The 15489-nt window shown below is 47.4% G+C and overlaps 1 protein-coding gene across 2 annotated transcripts in view; it reads left to right on the top strand.

Annotated features, from left to right (window-relative positions):
• Window positions 1-14893, top strand: part of LOC147603965 (uncharacterized) — a 43582-nt gene extending 28689 nt beyond the window's left edge. Inside the window, exons 2-7 of one of the 2 annotated variants that reach the window (XM_086796019.1) lie at window positions 13123-13239; window positions 13375-13470; window positions 13752-13844; window positions 14017-14052; window positions 14137-14259; window positions 14605-14893. In XM_086796019.1, the coding sequence (XP_086652145.1) occupies window positions 13123-13239; window positions 13375-13470; window positions 13752-13844; window positions 14017-14052; window positions 14137-14259; window positions 14605-14625 (486 nt within the window). In that variant the 3' untranslated portion in view covers window positions 14626-14893. The remainder of the gene's footprint in view (window positions 1-13122; window positions 13240-13374; window positions 13471-13751; window positions 13845-14016; window positions 14053-14136; window positions 14260-14604) is intronic. The other variant, XM_086796020.1, reaches the window with a different exon arrangement.
• The last annotated feature ends 596 nt before the right edge of the window (window positions 14894-15489 follow it).

Here is a 15489-nt window from a genome sequence, read left to right as displayed (position 1 = left end):
CCAAGTCCTTTTTGGAGCGGGACTTGCTCCTTCCCCGTTCTTGGCTTTTTCCCCTTTGCTGGGATCTCCCACGTGCATTCATTGCATTGGACTTTCCAACAGAATTGTTCTTCCTGTTCATCTCTTCGTGAAGAAGAGCACCCTCAACATCTGCATATGACAGCATAGCATTCGAATTGCTAGTGGCTGTCCTGAATGTGTCCCAACTCTCTGGCAAAGTGCATAAGAGAAAAGTGGCTTTGAACTCATCGTCCATTGCCAACTTTTGATTTATAACTTGGCTGACAATACCATTAAACTCATTTAGATGGGCTGCCATAGATGCCCCTTCCTTCATCTGAAGACCTATGAGTTTCTTCAACCAATACACTTTGCTTGAGGCACTTTGCTGGCCATACAAGTCCTCCAATCTCTGCCACATTCCCCAAGCTGTCTTCTCTTCACGAATGCTAAAAAGTAAAGTGTCTGACACAGACAACATGATGGTGGATCTTGCTAGCTCATCCATATCTTCCCACTCTTCAGCAGTAAGAGAAGCGGGCATTACGCCCCTTTCTTTGATAGGCTTGTGCTGCTTCTTCTGGAGCAACACATTATAGCATTGGGTTTGCCAAATATCATAGTTATGTGAGCCTTCAAGCTTCTTAATGTGAAGCAATGAAGAGCTCTCACCTGTGGTTGCCATAGCAATATGCAACCTGTCAATGCCTGACTCCCTGCAAAATGTGCAAACACTGCACCAAAAGCACACAAAGTGCTCACAGTTGTTCCCCCAAACTTTATCTCCCACTGCGGAAGCAAGAATGCAACTTTTCTCCCACTGTATGTGATGAAATCACCAAAATCTGGTTGCTGCAGATTTAGGACAGCACCTTAAATGTGCTCTGTTGCCCTTCCAAAGTACTGTACAACAGTACCAAGTGCTCACCAATGATGTACCAAACCTGTACCGGCAAGTACAGCAACTGAAAATGAAGCTTTTCCTCGCTCAAATCAATGTACAGCCATGCCAAAACTTACACAAAGATGCACCAAATCTGTACCAGCAGGTAACAGTAGCAATAAATGCTCTCCTGGCTGTCCAAATGAGTGAAAATCAGACTTTTACAGTCCCGACCACTGCATACAACAGTCCCGAACAGAAATTGGGCAAAAGCCCCTTGACTGCAAGCTGATTTCTGAGGATTCAAAGCATAAAAGTCTTGCCTGCTGCTTTGCCAAGCTCAACAAGCATAAAATCTTGAAAAGCCCCTTGATTTAAGATCAATTTCTGATCATACATGGTACATTAACGCACATGAAGGCATCCAGAGTCTTCGCGATGCTTCCCCCTGGCCACATATACATCCAATACATGAAAGCCCCTTGATTTACAGGCACATTGAGTGCTTGACAGGCATCAACACATTGCCCAAAGCATCAAATGCGATTGCCTGCATGCAAATCAACCCAATCGGCACAAAAGCCCCTTGATTTGCATTGCAATTTGCTGCAATTTTGCCCGAATGTGCCATTTCTCACATCATACAGCATGTATGAGTGCCCAATTGCACAATTACATCAAAAGCCCCAAATTTTGACATCCAATTTCCTGCAAATTGATCCTGATTGTGACCAATGTCACCCAATTTTGCCAATTTTGCTCAAAATTTGAGCAATTTTGGCACTTGTACTTGCTCAATTGATTGAATTGATAAGAAATTCCCAAAGAATTGAAGCAAATACCTCTTAATTTTTGAATTTCTCTGAGATTTGCAGATTGAATTTTGTTGTTGCAGGAGAGGGGAGGGGGGCACGGCTGATGCTGATGCTGATGCTGATGCTGATGCTGATGCTGATGCTGATGCTGATGCTGATGCTGATGCTGATGCTGATGCTGATGCTGATGCTGATGCACGGATGGCTGGGCAGCCCTCTGCGCTGCCTGGTTGGGCAGCGTGGTTGCTGCTGCTGTAGGCGCCTAAGATGCAGGCGCTTGGAGGTAGGCGCACGAAAAACAACGGGATGAAGCCGATTGCAGAGGCGCCCGCACTTCGATCTCTACGCTACGCACAACACACTTCACAGCATGGCAGCCGTCAATACCGTCGCCGTCTGCTCCTCGTCCGTTAGCGAACCGTCGAAGCTAGACTGGGCGGGCACGCTTACGTTATCGAGTCGGTGACGCACGGCGCCCGACTCCTCGGCTGCGCGCGATGGTGAAGCGCCGTTGCTCTTCCTCCTCGCTCGCCTGCCTCACCACGTTGCTTTTATCCGCCCAACGCGTTGCTGTTTTCGCCGCCTCCGCCTAGTAGCCAGCCGTAACGCCCAACGCGTTTATGCAAGCGCACGAGCTCAGCTGCCTTGTGGTTTGCTACGCGTAGCTCTGCCCGTCAATACCTAGTTGACCTGCTTGCTGGCGGCGTTTAGCTTTGGCGCCTCACCTGCTGCGAGCGCTGCTGCCGTGTGGTGTGACGCCTTGTGGCCAGGAGTCTGACGTCTTGCTGCAACTGTCACGTTGCCTACGACTTGGCTGAAGAAGCGAGGCAACCAGGGCTACCAGGTCTGCACAGCAGCACACAGGAGTCCGTACAGCACATGAGGTCGTTTTGCAGCTCTTCTACGCCGATTTCCAGCTCTGCACCCTTGAGAACAAAACCCTAAAACCAGGGCTCTGATACCAGTTGAATGGGAGAATTAGGGTTAGGTTTTCATGTGGGAGACATACACACACAGAGAGAAGAAGGGAGAGAGAGAGAGAGAGAGAGAGAGAGTTGTGGGGATAAGTCAACTCAAGCATTGAGTGTGTGACTCCCCTATCACACATGTATATTGCACTAGTACACATAGTGCACTTAGTACATTAAAAGTACTAAGTGTACTATGTACTATTAACTTATGGGCTTGTACACACTATAAGGGTGGACATAATGCCTTTACCCCAACGAGTGTACTACTGTAGTCTGTTGTGGACTTGTACTATGTAGTATGTAGACTATAGTAGAATGTAGTCACTAGTGTGTACACTTAGCACTGTAGTATGTACACGGCAAGGGTTGGGGGCCTGGCTGGGGCGACTGTAGTGCCTAGTATAGAACAGTACGGGGAGGCAGAACAGTACGGGCAGTGGACAGCAGTACAGCCTACACGGGCAGTGGACAGCAGTACAGCCTACACGGCCACGGCCCACAGGTCACGGGCAGGCTGTAGTTGACTTGTAGGTCGGCCGACGACGACTACAGTACAGGCATGAACTTTCGAAAAGCGACGGGCGAAAGGCGTACGGGTGTGAACTTCCGAAAAGCGACGGCGAAAGGCGTACGGGCTTCTACTTTTTTTTATAAAAATCCACGTCATCGTTCCCACGTGGGGGAACGGCAGCCCAGCGTACCATCTCCTGTTCCACAGTCGTTCCCTGGCGTTCCACGTACGTTTCACCACCTCAACGTTCCTCATCCCGTTTCCATCGTTCCGTTCGTTCAGGCCATGGGGAAACGCGTTCCACCGTTCCCAATGGGGGGAAACGGGGTTCCCCTGCTACTATGCTGTGTGGGAGCTGAGCTCACCATGGAAGCTGTGGAGGCGGCGGGGGCGGGCTTTGGAGGCTTCTTAGGACAATCCCGAGAAGTATGTCCTTCTGTATGACAAAAGAAACATCTACCCTCCTTCTTGTACTGAGAAAGTTTCTCATCACTTAACTTGCCACATGTCTTGCTTGCCTCCGCTTGCTGGTCTGGAGTAAGCTTAGATGCATTGTTCGAGTTTTGGAGCCACAGAGGCTCCCGGGCTCTGACCCCGTCTGGTTCTGGCTTTTCCCTCCCGAGGCGTTAGCCTTGGGAGAAGCCGGTTGGGAAGTCTTGGGCTTGCCACCATTATGTTTCATTTCTGCACTCTGCGCAAGCGAGAGTGCGTCCTCAAAGGTGGCTGGTCTAAACATACGCACCTCCCATTGGATTTGCGTGTCCAGGCCATACAAAAACTGCCCTATCTTGTCCGTATCACATAAGCCTAATTGCAGACATAAAGTCAAAATTTTATTGGCAAACTGAAGGACTGGTTGCGTGTTCTGACGCACTTCCCTGAACTCGTCTTCGAGTCGCTCAAGGTAGTGGGGCGGTAGAAACTGCTGCTTAAGGTCGCGGACGAACTCGTCCCACACATAAGCTGCCATACCTGCTCTGGTGTGGGCATGAGCCCACTGAGTCCACCAAGGAATGGCCTCACCTTCCAAGTACCAACTGGCTAAGATCACTCTGTGAGTATCTGTTTTCCTAACTGCGGCAAAGTAAGCTTTGAATTGATGTAACCATGAATAAAGAGTTGTGGGATCGAGTTTACCATTATACTTACTAAAGTTCATTTTCTCGGGAAAATGATTCGAGAGCGCCGCCGGTGTCAATCTGGCGTCCAAAGCTCTGAGGTAACGCTTGTGTTCCACTCGTCGCATGGCGTCGTCTTCTCTTTGTCGGATCTCCAATGCACGCATCTGCAACTCAAGCAAGGAGCTTGGCTGCGGTTGTGACCCCGCGAGACGGTCCATGTGTCGAGGATCTGGTATCTGGGGTATGGAAGGAGAGGGAGGAGGAGATGGAAAATGCGACGCTGGAGAGCGGGTACGCTCCTCCAGAGCCAAGATCTGCACCTTCTGCTCATCCAACTTGGCTGTCTGTTCTGCGATTGCTCGCATCATCTGCTGGAACATGTCTGTGACACTCAAGCCTGGTGCCCTAGCTGGGCTGCCTGGTGCCCATGGTTCTTGGTCTCTCTCGTCGTTGAAGCTCGCCATAGCAGGAAAATGCAATTCCTTTCTGGAGCGCAATCTGACCATCCACTATGTGTGTGGGAGACTTCCGGAGGCTAACGAGGGACAGGAGTCACTCCGAAAGGGGTAGTCCACCGGCGTCTAAAAACCAACCACACGAGCGAGAAAAAATTTTGCTTTCTTTGCTGAATCTTTGTACTTGAAGTAGGCTCTGATACCACTGTAATACGCGGAAGCTTCGGAGAAGAATCGGTAACTTCAATACTCAGAATTCAGCACTCTTTTCGCGACGGAAATTAACGCACAAACTGAAAGGAGAAGTGCAGAAAATAGAGAGAGAGAGGGAGAGGTGGAGAGGACACAGTATTGCGTCCCAATTACTCCTGTAGGGCCCCCACCACAGATGGTGTATTTGCTTTATTAGAATGATGAGAAATCTGAAAGAAAATACAGCAATCTTGGACCTTTTCTTGGCTGGAAAATCCTTGCCCTTGACCTTCAGTTCTCCACCCCTTTGCTTAGCAATTCCCTTGGCTTGTCTAGCCCTTGATTTGCTTGAGCTCTTGGTGAATAATGAGATGATCAATTGGGATTGTGGCCTCCACTATTTATACTACCCAACCATGAGCAATTGGCCAGCATCAATTACTCCCACGACCAGAAATTTAGCAATAAATGCTGAAATAAATCCCAAAAAATGCTGCCTTTTTTCCCTAACAGGCTGAAAGTGATGCGCCTGATTCTAAAGGGCTGGGCACAGCTTTTGCCCACAATCCAAGGGCTGGGCAGCCTGTATGGGCTGCCCCATACATGCCCTACAGCCATATAAAGGCTATAAACTCCTGGAAATTGCCTTATCTTTGCCCTAGGGTTGTCCTACAGGCCCTCCATGGCTGGTGGGTTGAGCCTGGGCCTTCCTGGCCCTCATGGGAGTGGTTCTACACCATTTCCATGCCCACACTAAGATCCGGGGTAGCCCTATGGGCTGGCCCCTTGTCCTAACCACTATCTACTCAGTAATCTGGCATCCGGTACCATACCAGATACACAGAACCACTGACATCATTCTAGAGGGAGACTCACAGCACGGACTGGCATTGTTTCATGTGCAGGACAGTGCACACCTGACCTTGGACTCGTGTACAGGACAATGCACACCTGACCTCGGACGACTGAGATGGATCCCTGGTTGACTCGTCCCGGACTGGACTCACATGGGACCAATTCACCATCCCAGGTCCTGCACCTTCTGTACAGAAATGTCTACGTGGCATCCAAGTGCGGGATGCACGTGACAGTTTCATAGCCAGGAGCTGAGAGGGGGTGTTAGAAGTCATCTCCTGTCTATACATATACACCAGGGCCTGTGTTGTGGGTGTGCCCACCCTTATGAGGTGTTTTCTCATTTTTTCCCACTCTCTGTATTTTTCCTCCTTTTTTCTCTATTTTTTAGTGGCTTGGGAGGCAGCCCTGAGGTGGCAGGATGTCCTCGTCTGTAGCCGACTGCAGCTGCTTGCATTAGTCTACTTGCTGGAGGTGGCCGACTGTGTATGACTGGTCGTGGACCTCATAGTTGTTGGCCGATAATGCTCAGCTGGCCGACTGGTGCTGCTGCTGGTCGTGGAGTCCTTCAGGCCTTGTCGGCTGCCCTACAGCAGGCCGACTGTTGTTGGGGGGCCATATAAAATGGCCCCCAGTCCCCTTGTCACTATTGTATTATTCCCGGGATCTTCTTGTGTATATAGAGCAGAGTTACACGCCTCTACCACTCTCTCTCGTACTGTTATTCATTGCGTTTTGCTCGTGTTCCCAGACCTGGTCATCATCTCTGTTGCGTATTCTAACAGGTATATGCCAGGCATACTCCACCCACATAGACAAGTTTTCTGATCTCTCGGTGGATCTCACCGATCTGCTAGAAGGTGTGAAGACAAGAAGGCAAAAGATTCGAATGACTCCACGAGCGTTGAAGACATTCAAGAACCTCAAGGTGGCTTTGTCAGAAGCGCCTTGTTTAGCACTTGCCTTGTGGGACGATCCATTTCAGGTGATCACCGATGTGAGTAACATCGCAATCGGCAGTGTGTTACAACAATATGGTCATCCAGTAGCTTACATGTCTCGTAAGTTACTGCCCGCAGAGAAAAGTTACTCAGTCTATGATCGTGAACTCCTAGCAATTATACAAGTCTTGAAACATTGGAAACATTTTCTTTATGGCCATGACTTTGAGGTTCGCACTGACCATCAGGCATTACGCTGGATTCAGACAATGCCAAGTGCACAGTGGAGTGACCGACAACACTGCTGGAGCTAGATATTCGAGCAATTCAGTGGTATGATTGAGTATCTTCCAGGAAAGGCCAATCCAGTGGCCGATGCTTTGAGCAAGAAGGGATAAGTGACTTCAATTCAGACCACTAGACTCGATCTTGTTGGTACAGGACTAGATGACATGAAGCACACGTACGCGGATTCCGAGGAATTCGGTACACAGTGGAAACAAGCATTGGATGCCACAGGACCATGCCACTTTTGATACGTGATGGTTGGCTTTTCTACAAAGGCCGACTGTGTCATGAAGTCGTTCAGGGCAGCTCCTCTCCACTCTTCTCCATGACGCCATAGCGGCATGAATTCGACTCTGGAGAAATTGGAACGGCAATATTATTGGCCAAAGATGAGGTGAGATGTGTTTACATATGTACAACGCTGTGATATTTGTCAAAAGGTGAAAGCTCCTCGTGGAAAGAAGACAGGGTTATTACAGTCCTTGCCAATTCCTGAGGGTCCTTTCCAAGATATTTCAATGGACTTTGTCACGAATCTGCCTCCCAGTCCGGGTAAGCGTAATACGCAGTGCTTAACTATTGTTGATAGATTTAGCAAATTTGTTATGCTTATTCCTTGCAGGGCCAATGTGACCGCCGAGGATGTTGACCAGTTGTTCATTCGGCATTGGTACCCGATTGGCGGAATTCCTAGGACCATAGTGTCAGACCGAGATGCCAAGTTTACCAGTCATTTTTGGAGGGCATTGTTTGATAACTTTGGTACTAAATTGAATTTTTCCAGTGCATTCCACCCACAGACGAACGGCTAGACAGAGATATACAACCAGTTGGCCTTTGATGTGCTGAAGTGTTATGTCCACGATCAGCAAGGTAAGTGGGAATCTTATTTGCCTTTAGTTCAAGCTGTTTTGAATGATTCTTTTTCTTCAACTATTGGCAGGACTCCATATGAGGCAGCGTTTAAAAGACCTTTCCTGTCGTTGTTGACCAGAACCTCGTCTTCAGTACCTGAAGCGAAGAGAGTGATGGAGTCTTACCAGGAGATTTTAGAGTCAGTAAAAGACAGGTTGGCTAAAGCGCAAGAGGCCTACACTCGATAGGCCAATAAAGACCGAAGGGATATGAAGTTTTCGGAAGGGGATTGGGTTTATCTTCGGATTATGAAGCAAAGGTTGAAGCAGGTGGACAAGCGATGCCCAAAGTTGTCTTTCAGGAGCTTCGGACCTTTTCCCATCCAGAAGAAGATCAATGAGGTTTCCATGCAATTAAAGCTACCTCCAAGTTGGACTATGCACGATGTATTTCACATCTATTGGTTAAAGCCATATGCAGGTCCAATCCCTTCAGAAGTCAAAGACGAAGGGGAACCATATATTATTGATGAAGCAGAAGTTATGGTTCCAGAACAGATCCTTCTGCACCGTTTCAAGCATGGCTCCGGCCGAAGGCAAAGACAGTTCCTCATGAAGTTTCAGGACCGAGGGACCCACGAATCCGTATGGCTTGACAAAGAGTTTTTCGAAGATTATCCGGCGTTATTGACGGAATAGTTGGAGGCTATGCAGCTTCCATCAAGTTAAGCAAAAGGAGATGTCACGTGCATCCCGCACTTGGATGCCACGTCGACATATCTGTACAGAAGGTGTAGGACATGGGATGGTAAACTGGTTCCATGTGAGCTCAGTCTGGGACGAGTTAGCCAGGGATCCATCCCAGTCGTACGAGGTCAGGTGTGCATTGTCCTGCACATGAGTCCAAGGTCAGGTGTGCATTGTCTTGCACATGAAACAGTGCCAGTCCGCGTTGTGAGTCTCCCTCTGGAATAATGACTATGATTATGTGTATCTGGTATGATACTAGATGCCAGATCATTGTGTAGGTAGTTAGGGTTTGCTTTTAGGAAAAGGGGCCAGCCCATAGGGCTACCTCAAGTCTTGTGTGGGCATGGGGATAGTGTAAAACCACCCCCATGAGGGCCAAGAAGGCCCTGGCTGATGAACCCACCAGCCATGGAGGGGCTGTAGGACAGCCATAGGGGCAGGCTAGGGGAAAACATACAAGATATGCAGCCTTTTATGGCTGTAGGCCAAGTATGGGGCAGCCCATACAGGCTGCCCAGCCCCCAAGTTGCTTGCAAAACAGTGCCTAGTCCTTGTTGAAGCATGCGCCTGATGCCCAGCCAGCCATGAAGAAAAGCGTAGCTTTTACCAAGTTTTCCTGTATTTTCTTTCAGATTTACATCATTTAATAAAGCAAATACACTATTCGTGGTGGGGGACCCTACAGAGGGTATTGGGACCCAATATCGTGTCCTCTCCTCTCCCCCCCTCTCTCTCTCTATTTTCTGCACATCTTCATTTAGTTTTGTGCCTTAATTCCGTCGCGAAAAGTGTGTTGATTTCTGAGCATTGAAGTTACCGATCTCCCCCGAAGCTTCCGCATGTTATAGTAGATTTATGAAGGAGTATTTTGGGTGTTTTCCACCTTTTATGAAGGCAGCCTATGGCTGTAGATTTAGGGTACCTTTTTGTACCATATGATTATACTGAATTTCCAGCTGTCTCTCTCTCTCTCTACTCTCTCTTCTGTTTGCGTTTTTGCATCAGCATGTTCTACGTGGTGTTTAGGGCTGAAAGAAGACTCCCGGAGCTTCTGCGTGTTACATTGGTATCAGAGCATCAGCTCAGCAAGGCTAAACACTGTTTCAGTCCCATTTGATGGTGTACAGGTCCAAGGTACAGGAAAGTGCACGGATACGAAGCCCAAGGCAAGGAACACAAGATCGAGAAGAGCTCCCAGGAGGTTTGTTGGTGGTGTTCCACAACGCCAGAGGGGATGGCAGTCCTGTGAGCCAGATAGGTTCTCGGGCAACGGTCCCAAGGGAGGATTATCCTCCAAGGGGTGATGTGAGAGTGCCAGACTCATTTCTCAGGAATGAAGACTAAGACAGTGTTCAGAGCCAGGGCAGGAACGGATTGGGGACTGGATGGAACAGATGCATAGATATTATTCAGAGTTAGAGTGGTTTTGGAGATCGGGCCGGGTTTTAAGTGAAAAGGGTTGCCAGAGACGGATGGATGATAGAGGGACTAAGGGAACAGAGTGGGATGATGACAGTCATCCAAGAACAGGTTGGAATCCTGCCATCAAGTTTAGCAGAGGGGGATGTCATGTGCATGTTTGCCCATGGACATATCTTGACGCTAGTCCAAAAGGGGCAGCCAGAAAAAGATGATAAGAACCAGAAGTTGGAGCATAAAGTGCTGTTTTGGCTTGTGTGGACTTGGAGAAGGACTTGGATCCTGTCGGCTGCAAGGAGGGTATTGTTGGCTGCAAGAAGGACTGTCGGCTGAACCAGATGAGAGGCGTCTGCAGGCGCATCAAGCTTTATGAGATTTTGTCCCGACTGCTGGTCGGCCAGTTCTCCTTTTGTCCAAGGGCCTAGTAATAGGCAACTGTGCTCATTGATTCATTCATTCACTCTACTAGGGAGTGGGTCCAGCACTAGGAGTATTTTGGGTGTTTTCCACCTTTTATGAAGGCAGCCTATGGCTGTAGATTTAGGGTACCTTTTTGTACCATACGATTATACTGAATTTCCAGCTCTCTCTCTCTCTCTAATCTATCTTCTATTTGCATTTTTGCATCAGCATGTTCTAAGTGGTGTTTAGGGTTGAAAGAAGACTCCCAGAGCTTCCGCGTGTTACAGTGAGCTCTCATTCTAGGGGCAATCAGGCATGAGCTACGTAGGTCAGTCTCCGAGCCATAGAGGTCAGTCTGGAGTTAGTCCTCTTAACCCACTTGGAGAATTCATCAGAGTAGTGCATGTAGCAGTTAGCCATAGCTTAGTTCATGCATTAGCAAGCATATAGATGCATAGTTGCTCTATGGGACAGCCCAAAGGCCATCCCATAAGCATGGCAGCCCACAAAGGGCAACATCAAGGCCTTGGAGGGGCCTAGGCAGCCAGTCGGCTACCTACTTCTGCCCCTACCTACAGTCGGCCAGCCATGGGGGGCCTAGAGCACCTGACGTCCAGCATCAAAACAAGCAACAGCAGGTCGGCCAATAGGCAAGGGGTCGGCTAGGACAAAAAACAGCAATAAGATGTTAACGCAGCATTTAATGCTGTAAAACAGCATTTTTGTCCAATTAAAACAGGCGGACTGCCTCTGGATGGACCGACCAGCAGCACGAGGACATATATAAGCAATTGCTTCAGTCCCTCTTAAATCATTCAGTAATTCAGCAAAACATTCAGCAAATAGCATCCTATCATCCCTAGGCTTTCAATGAAGCTCCTCTTCAACATTCAGCCAGCATATGTGCAGTCCTATAGCTATCTGGACTTGCATAAGTGGCCCGAAGAGTCTTCTGCAGTGCCTCGGATGGGTGGATACTGAGCCGATGTACGGTGTTCCTCGTCCTTGCGTTGGGCAGTCATATCGCTTGTTCTCAAGCATTGTATAGCATTCTCCAAAGAATTAATATAAGAAAATACTCTTGCTTGCAAGGGGGCCCTTCAGTGGGTGAATGGGGACCCAATACTGTGTCGTCTACTTCACTTCTAGTCTCTTCTCTCTTTACTACGTGAAGTGGATGCTAAAGATCTCACCAGAAAGGTATAAAGAGGGCCCTGTTGTGCGTTACCACGATCAACTTCAGTGCAAGTAACAGTGGTGCATTGATATGTCTATCTCGGAGCTACCTTCACTAGTCTACACTTCTCTATGAGGCAGACAACGGAGGATAGACTCACTAGAGGATATGCAACTCTAGCCTTATTGGAGAGGCAGTGTTTCTAGGCGCATTTTCAGGAGCCGAGGACGAAGTGTTGGCTTTTTGACACCTTAGTCACCCCGGCACTTATGTATGGGCACCACATTTATCCCCAGCAGATTGGCAGCACATAGAGCGACCTCAAATCGTGATGCTATCACGGATAAAGTGCTGCCAAATAAAGTTATCTACATAGATCATTTCTTGAGACTCATAGCAGATGATTTCATATAGAGACCAAGTTATCTCGATGCTTTCATGTCCCATGCTATGAGGATAGCCATTGGCCAGCTTAGGGTATTATCCCGTATACTAAAGGTAGAGACTGGCAGAGCTAAGTGGATACCCAAAGAGGAGAGGACATATAGATTCTGGCAGACAGGGGTTGAGTCAGAGGAGCACCATGTTTGCCAGAACCCAGTCTACTATGAGATCAGAGGGAGATTTCAATGCCTATTCAGAGAGGGATTTGGACCCTTATCCCGGATCATGGAGCACCCAGATCAGAGGTGCCTTGGACTCTTCCTACTGGAGCTCAGCCGACACAGAGAGTCACTACATAGAGATCCTCGCCCCCAACAGCCCTCCACTCAGCATACCATCGCCAGTTTTTTCCAGCCTAGAGGGGTGGATAGGGAGGCACCAGAGCCCATCACAGTGGATATGGGAGCCTATACCACAATGCTTCCTCGCAGCAGGCCCATGGGAGTCGCATCAAACTGGGCACGCACACTCCAGAGAGCTAGACGGCCTCGTCCCGTCGGACCCCGACCACCCCTAGCTCATCAACCCCAGATTCAGGAGATCTTTGCCCGCCATCGAGCAGCCTCATCCTCATAGCAGACTCTCGACATCTCTAGCCTCCTTGTATCACCCATGATGGACATCCTAGATGGGCCCTTGCCTGGCATATAGGGTTGGTTGACTGTTTTTATTCAGCTCTCCCACATCCCTTCACTTATTGTACCCTATACCTGGCATAGTAGGATCCAGATTTTTCATCTTGTATAATCTTAAGAGTCTGAGATCTTAGCTTTCAGTTTTCAGTTTTAGTGTACTGTTGCTTTTTCTTATTTCATCCATGATGAGATTTCATGGACACTATGTACACATCATTTTGGTCTCATAGACCCTTTGGGAATTTTGAAGATGTTAATATCACTTTCTTACTTTCTTTCTCTCTTGGCCAATGCCATTTTAAACAGTGCGCACCTAGGAGGGGAAAGGTGGTTATGGATTCAGGAGTGTTGTTGTACTTTGATTTTTGCTGATTGCTGGGAGGTGAAATAACCCTTCGAGGAGTTGCAGGTCTGTGTCCGAAACCTGGGGAGGCCAGCGGGATTGGCCCTGCATGGTTTTGTTACTGCAACGGTTCAGGCTTTTTGTAATGGCTACACACGTGAACAAGTTTCTTTGCAACTTGTGGTGAGACATCTTACTTTTTTTTAAATTTAAAAAAATTGCAGTGAAGCCAGGAATGCAAATGCTATACAGACAAAAGTATTACTTGCAAGTGATTGCCTTCAAGTGTATATTGATCCTTATGTTTGATTTTAAAAGTTCGGATCGGCAGGCATGCATGAATTTGAGGTAGGCACTGCCGGGTGTAGATTAACTGCCACCGAGGAGCGCTATCGTTCTAAATGGTTGGAAACGGTACATTTTAGAAACACGCCATGGTTTTTTTCCCATTAAGTGCAGCTTGATCTTTGTTCTTAATTTTGATGTTAAAAACTAAGTATTGAAAGGCTTGCATAATGCCCTGCATCATTCTTTGCATCCCTGCTCTTGACAAGGTTTTGATTTTGTTGTCTTAAGTTGTATTAACACTAATCTCCCCTCGATTAAGTGAGTACTGTCCTTGCACCATCTAGTTGCAATGGTAGGTTCCTTAAAAATTTTGTGCTCGTTTGCAAGTAACTTGGGCCTCTCCACAGGTATACACCACTTTACAGATGTTGAAGATCATAGACAACGATGCCTCGAGATCAGCCACAACTGATGATATGCAACTGTACAGTACAATTCATGTGCGTTTACGCTAGGTCATAAGTAACATTTGGAAGTTTCATTGGTTCATATATGGTACAAGATGATGGTCATGCTTTCTTAATCCCAGCTTCATGAACTGCTTACCTGCCTACTTCTCATGAAGAAACTTCAGACTAATTTGCTAAGTGCTCGATTTGTGGTGCTCCATAGCATGTGCTTGAAGGGCAAAACTCGGGTGATGAGCAGGTAATTCATTTTACAAATCTTTTTGGAGTGCTTTAATGGGTCTTTGTGCACTAGCTGATACAGCTGTGTTTTGCAAGTTTTCAGAGCTTCGTCAATTTTGACAGAGGCCTTGCGACAAGGGGTGCATCTGGAGGCGTGGTAACAGGAAAAGTAGTCATCGCCCCACAGTGGGTGCCAGTGAGCCAGCTTGTTCTTCTGACTATGAAGGTGAGCCCCTATGTAGTGGCTTGAGGGAAATTAAGATCTTCCCCTTCCAAAAAGCCCCCATCCCCCCCCCCCCTCGACACGACCCAAGATCCTCCCATAGTTATACTGATTTTTCACCGCCCATAGGCGCTTAATTATCTGGCCGTAGGCGATGCCACTGAGGAAGCACCAAGGGAGGTTTTGAATCTAGGACCTCTTGGTCCTAGGCAAACACCTTCACCACTTGAGTTATCACCTTATTGGCAAGAAAATTAAGATCTTGTGGCTAAGCATAAACTAATTTCTCAATTATCTAGTTGAGCTGGCTGCTGACTAATTATTGAACATGTAATTGGTCGAAACTAGGTTCTGAGTGAATCCAAATAAACAATCAGCCAGCGTTTAACTTCCTTGTTCTTCTAAACTGCGGTGCTGCTACTGCAATCATTGCAGCACAACTGAGAGTGAGAACGGACGTGGGTTACATCGATGACACAATGTGGTTGCACTGCCTTGGACATTGCAATAATCTGTAAAAAGAGGAGCCCTTATTCATGCTTGATATGTATGTGTATTATTTATCAGGACTTCATGGCCGATTGTTATTACATGGTATGTATCACACTATTCTATCATAGTGAAAGAATTCAGGGTTTTAAGGTGCTACTTTTTGTTCGGACTAAGAAAAGCAGTTTTGTTCAACGATAATTCTTAGCAATCCGACATGGCTAGTTGGTGGTACATAAGTACGTGTGATTTTAATACGTCCGTTTTGCATTGAATTCTGTTATCTTCATTTGTCACTGCTAGAGTATGCATGATATTTTTTCTTGCCATGGTAGTGAAGAAAGTATTCTTTTTTCTTCGAGATTAATTCAATGTATGTGCCAGGGTTTGCATGTCGGCAGGCCAAGGCAATTTCTTTTGAGAGATTTAAATATAGGTAGGTGCTTGGACCTGTATTCATCTGCAGGCCGAAGCTAACGTTATCACTTGGGCTAAAGCCCGCTGGTTAAACTATCTTATGTGGCAAACATCAATCTTGGAAGTAGAAGTAACCCCAACCCACAAAACCACCACCACCACCCCCCGCCTCTCTCTTCTCTCACATTCATTTGAGGACAACCAGGAACTCCGTTTTGAGTCTATTTGATGTCTATTGGATGGTATCCCAGTTCTTTGGATAGCTCTTTTACTTTCATAGAGTAGTTTTATTTTGTGAGAGCTTTAAACTCTAAGCTGCAAGAAAGG

The sequence above is a fragment of the Cibotium barometz genome, chromosome 63 (genome assembly GCF_041138505.1).
Source record: "Cibotium barometz isolate CiBa-2024 chromosome 63, ASM4113850v1, whole genome shotgun sequence".
Taxonomy (NCBI): Eukaryota; Viridiplantae; Streptophyta; class Polypodiopsida; order Cyatheales; family Cibotiaceae; genus Cibotium; species Cibotium barometz.
This window is presented reverse-complemented; position numbering and strand designations above follow the sequence as displayed.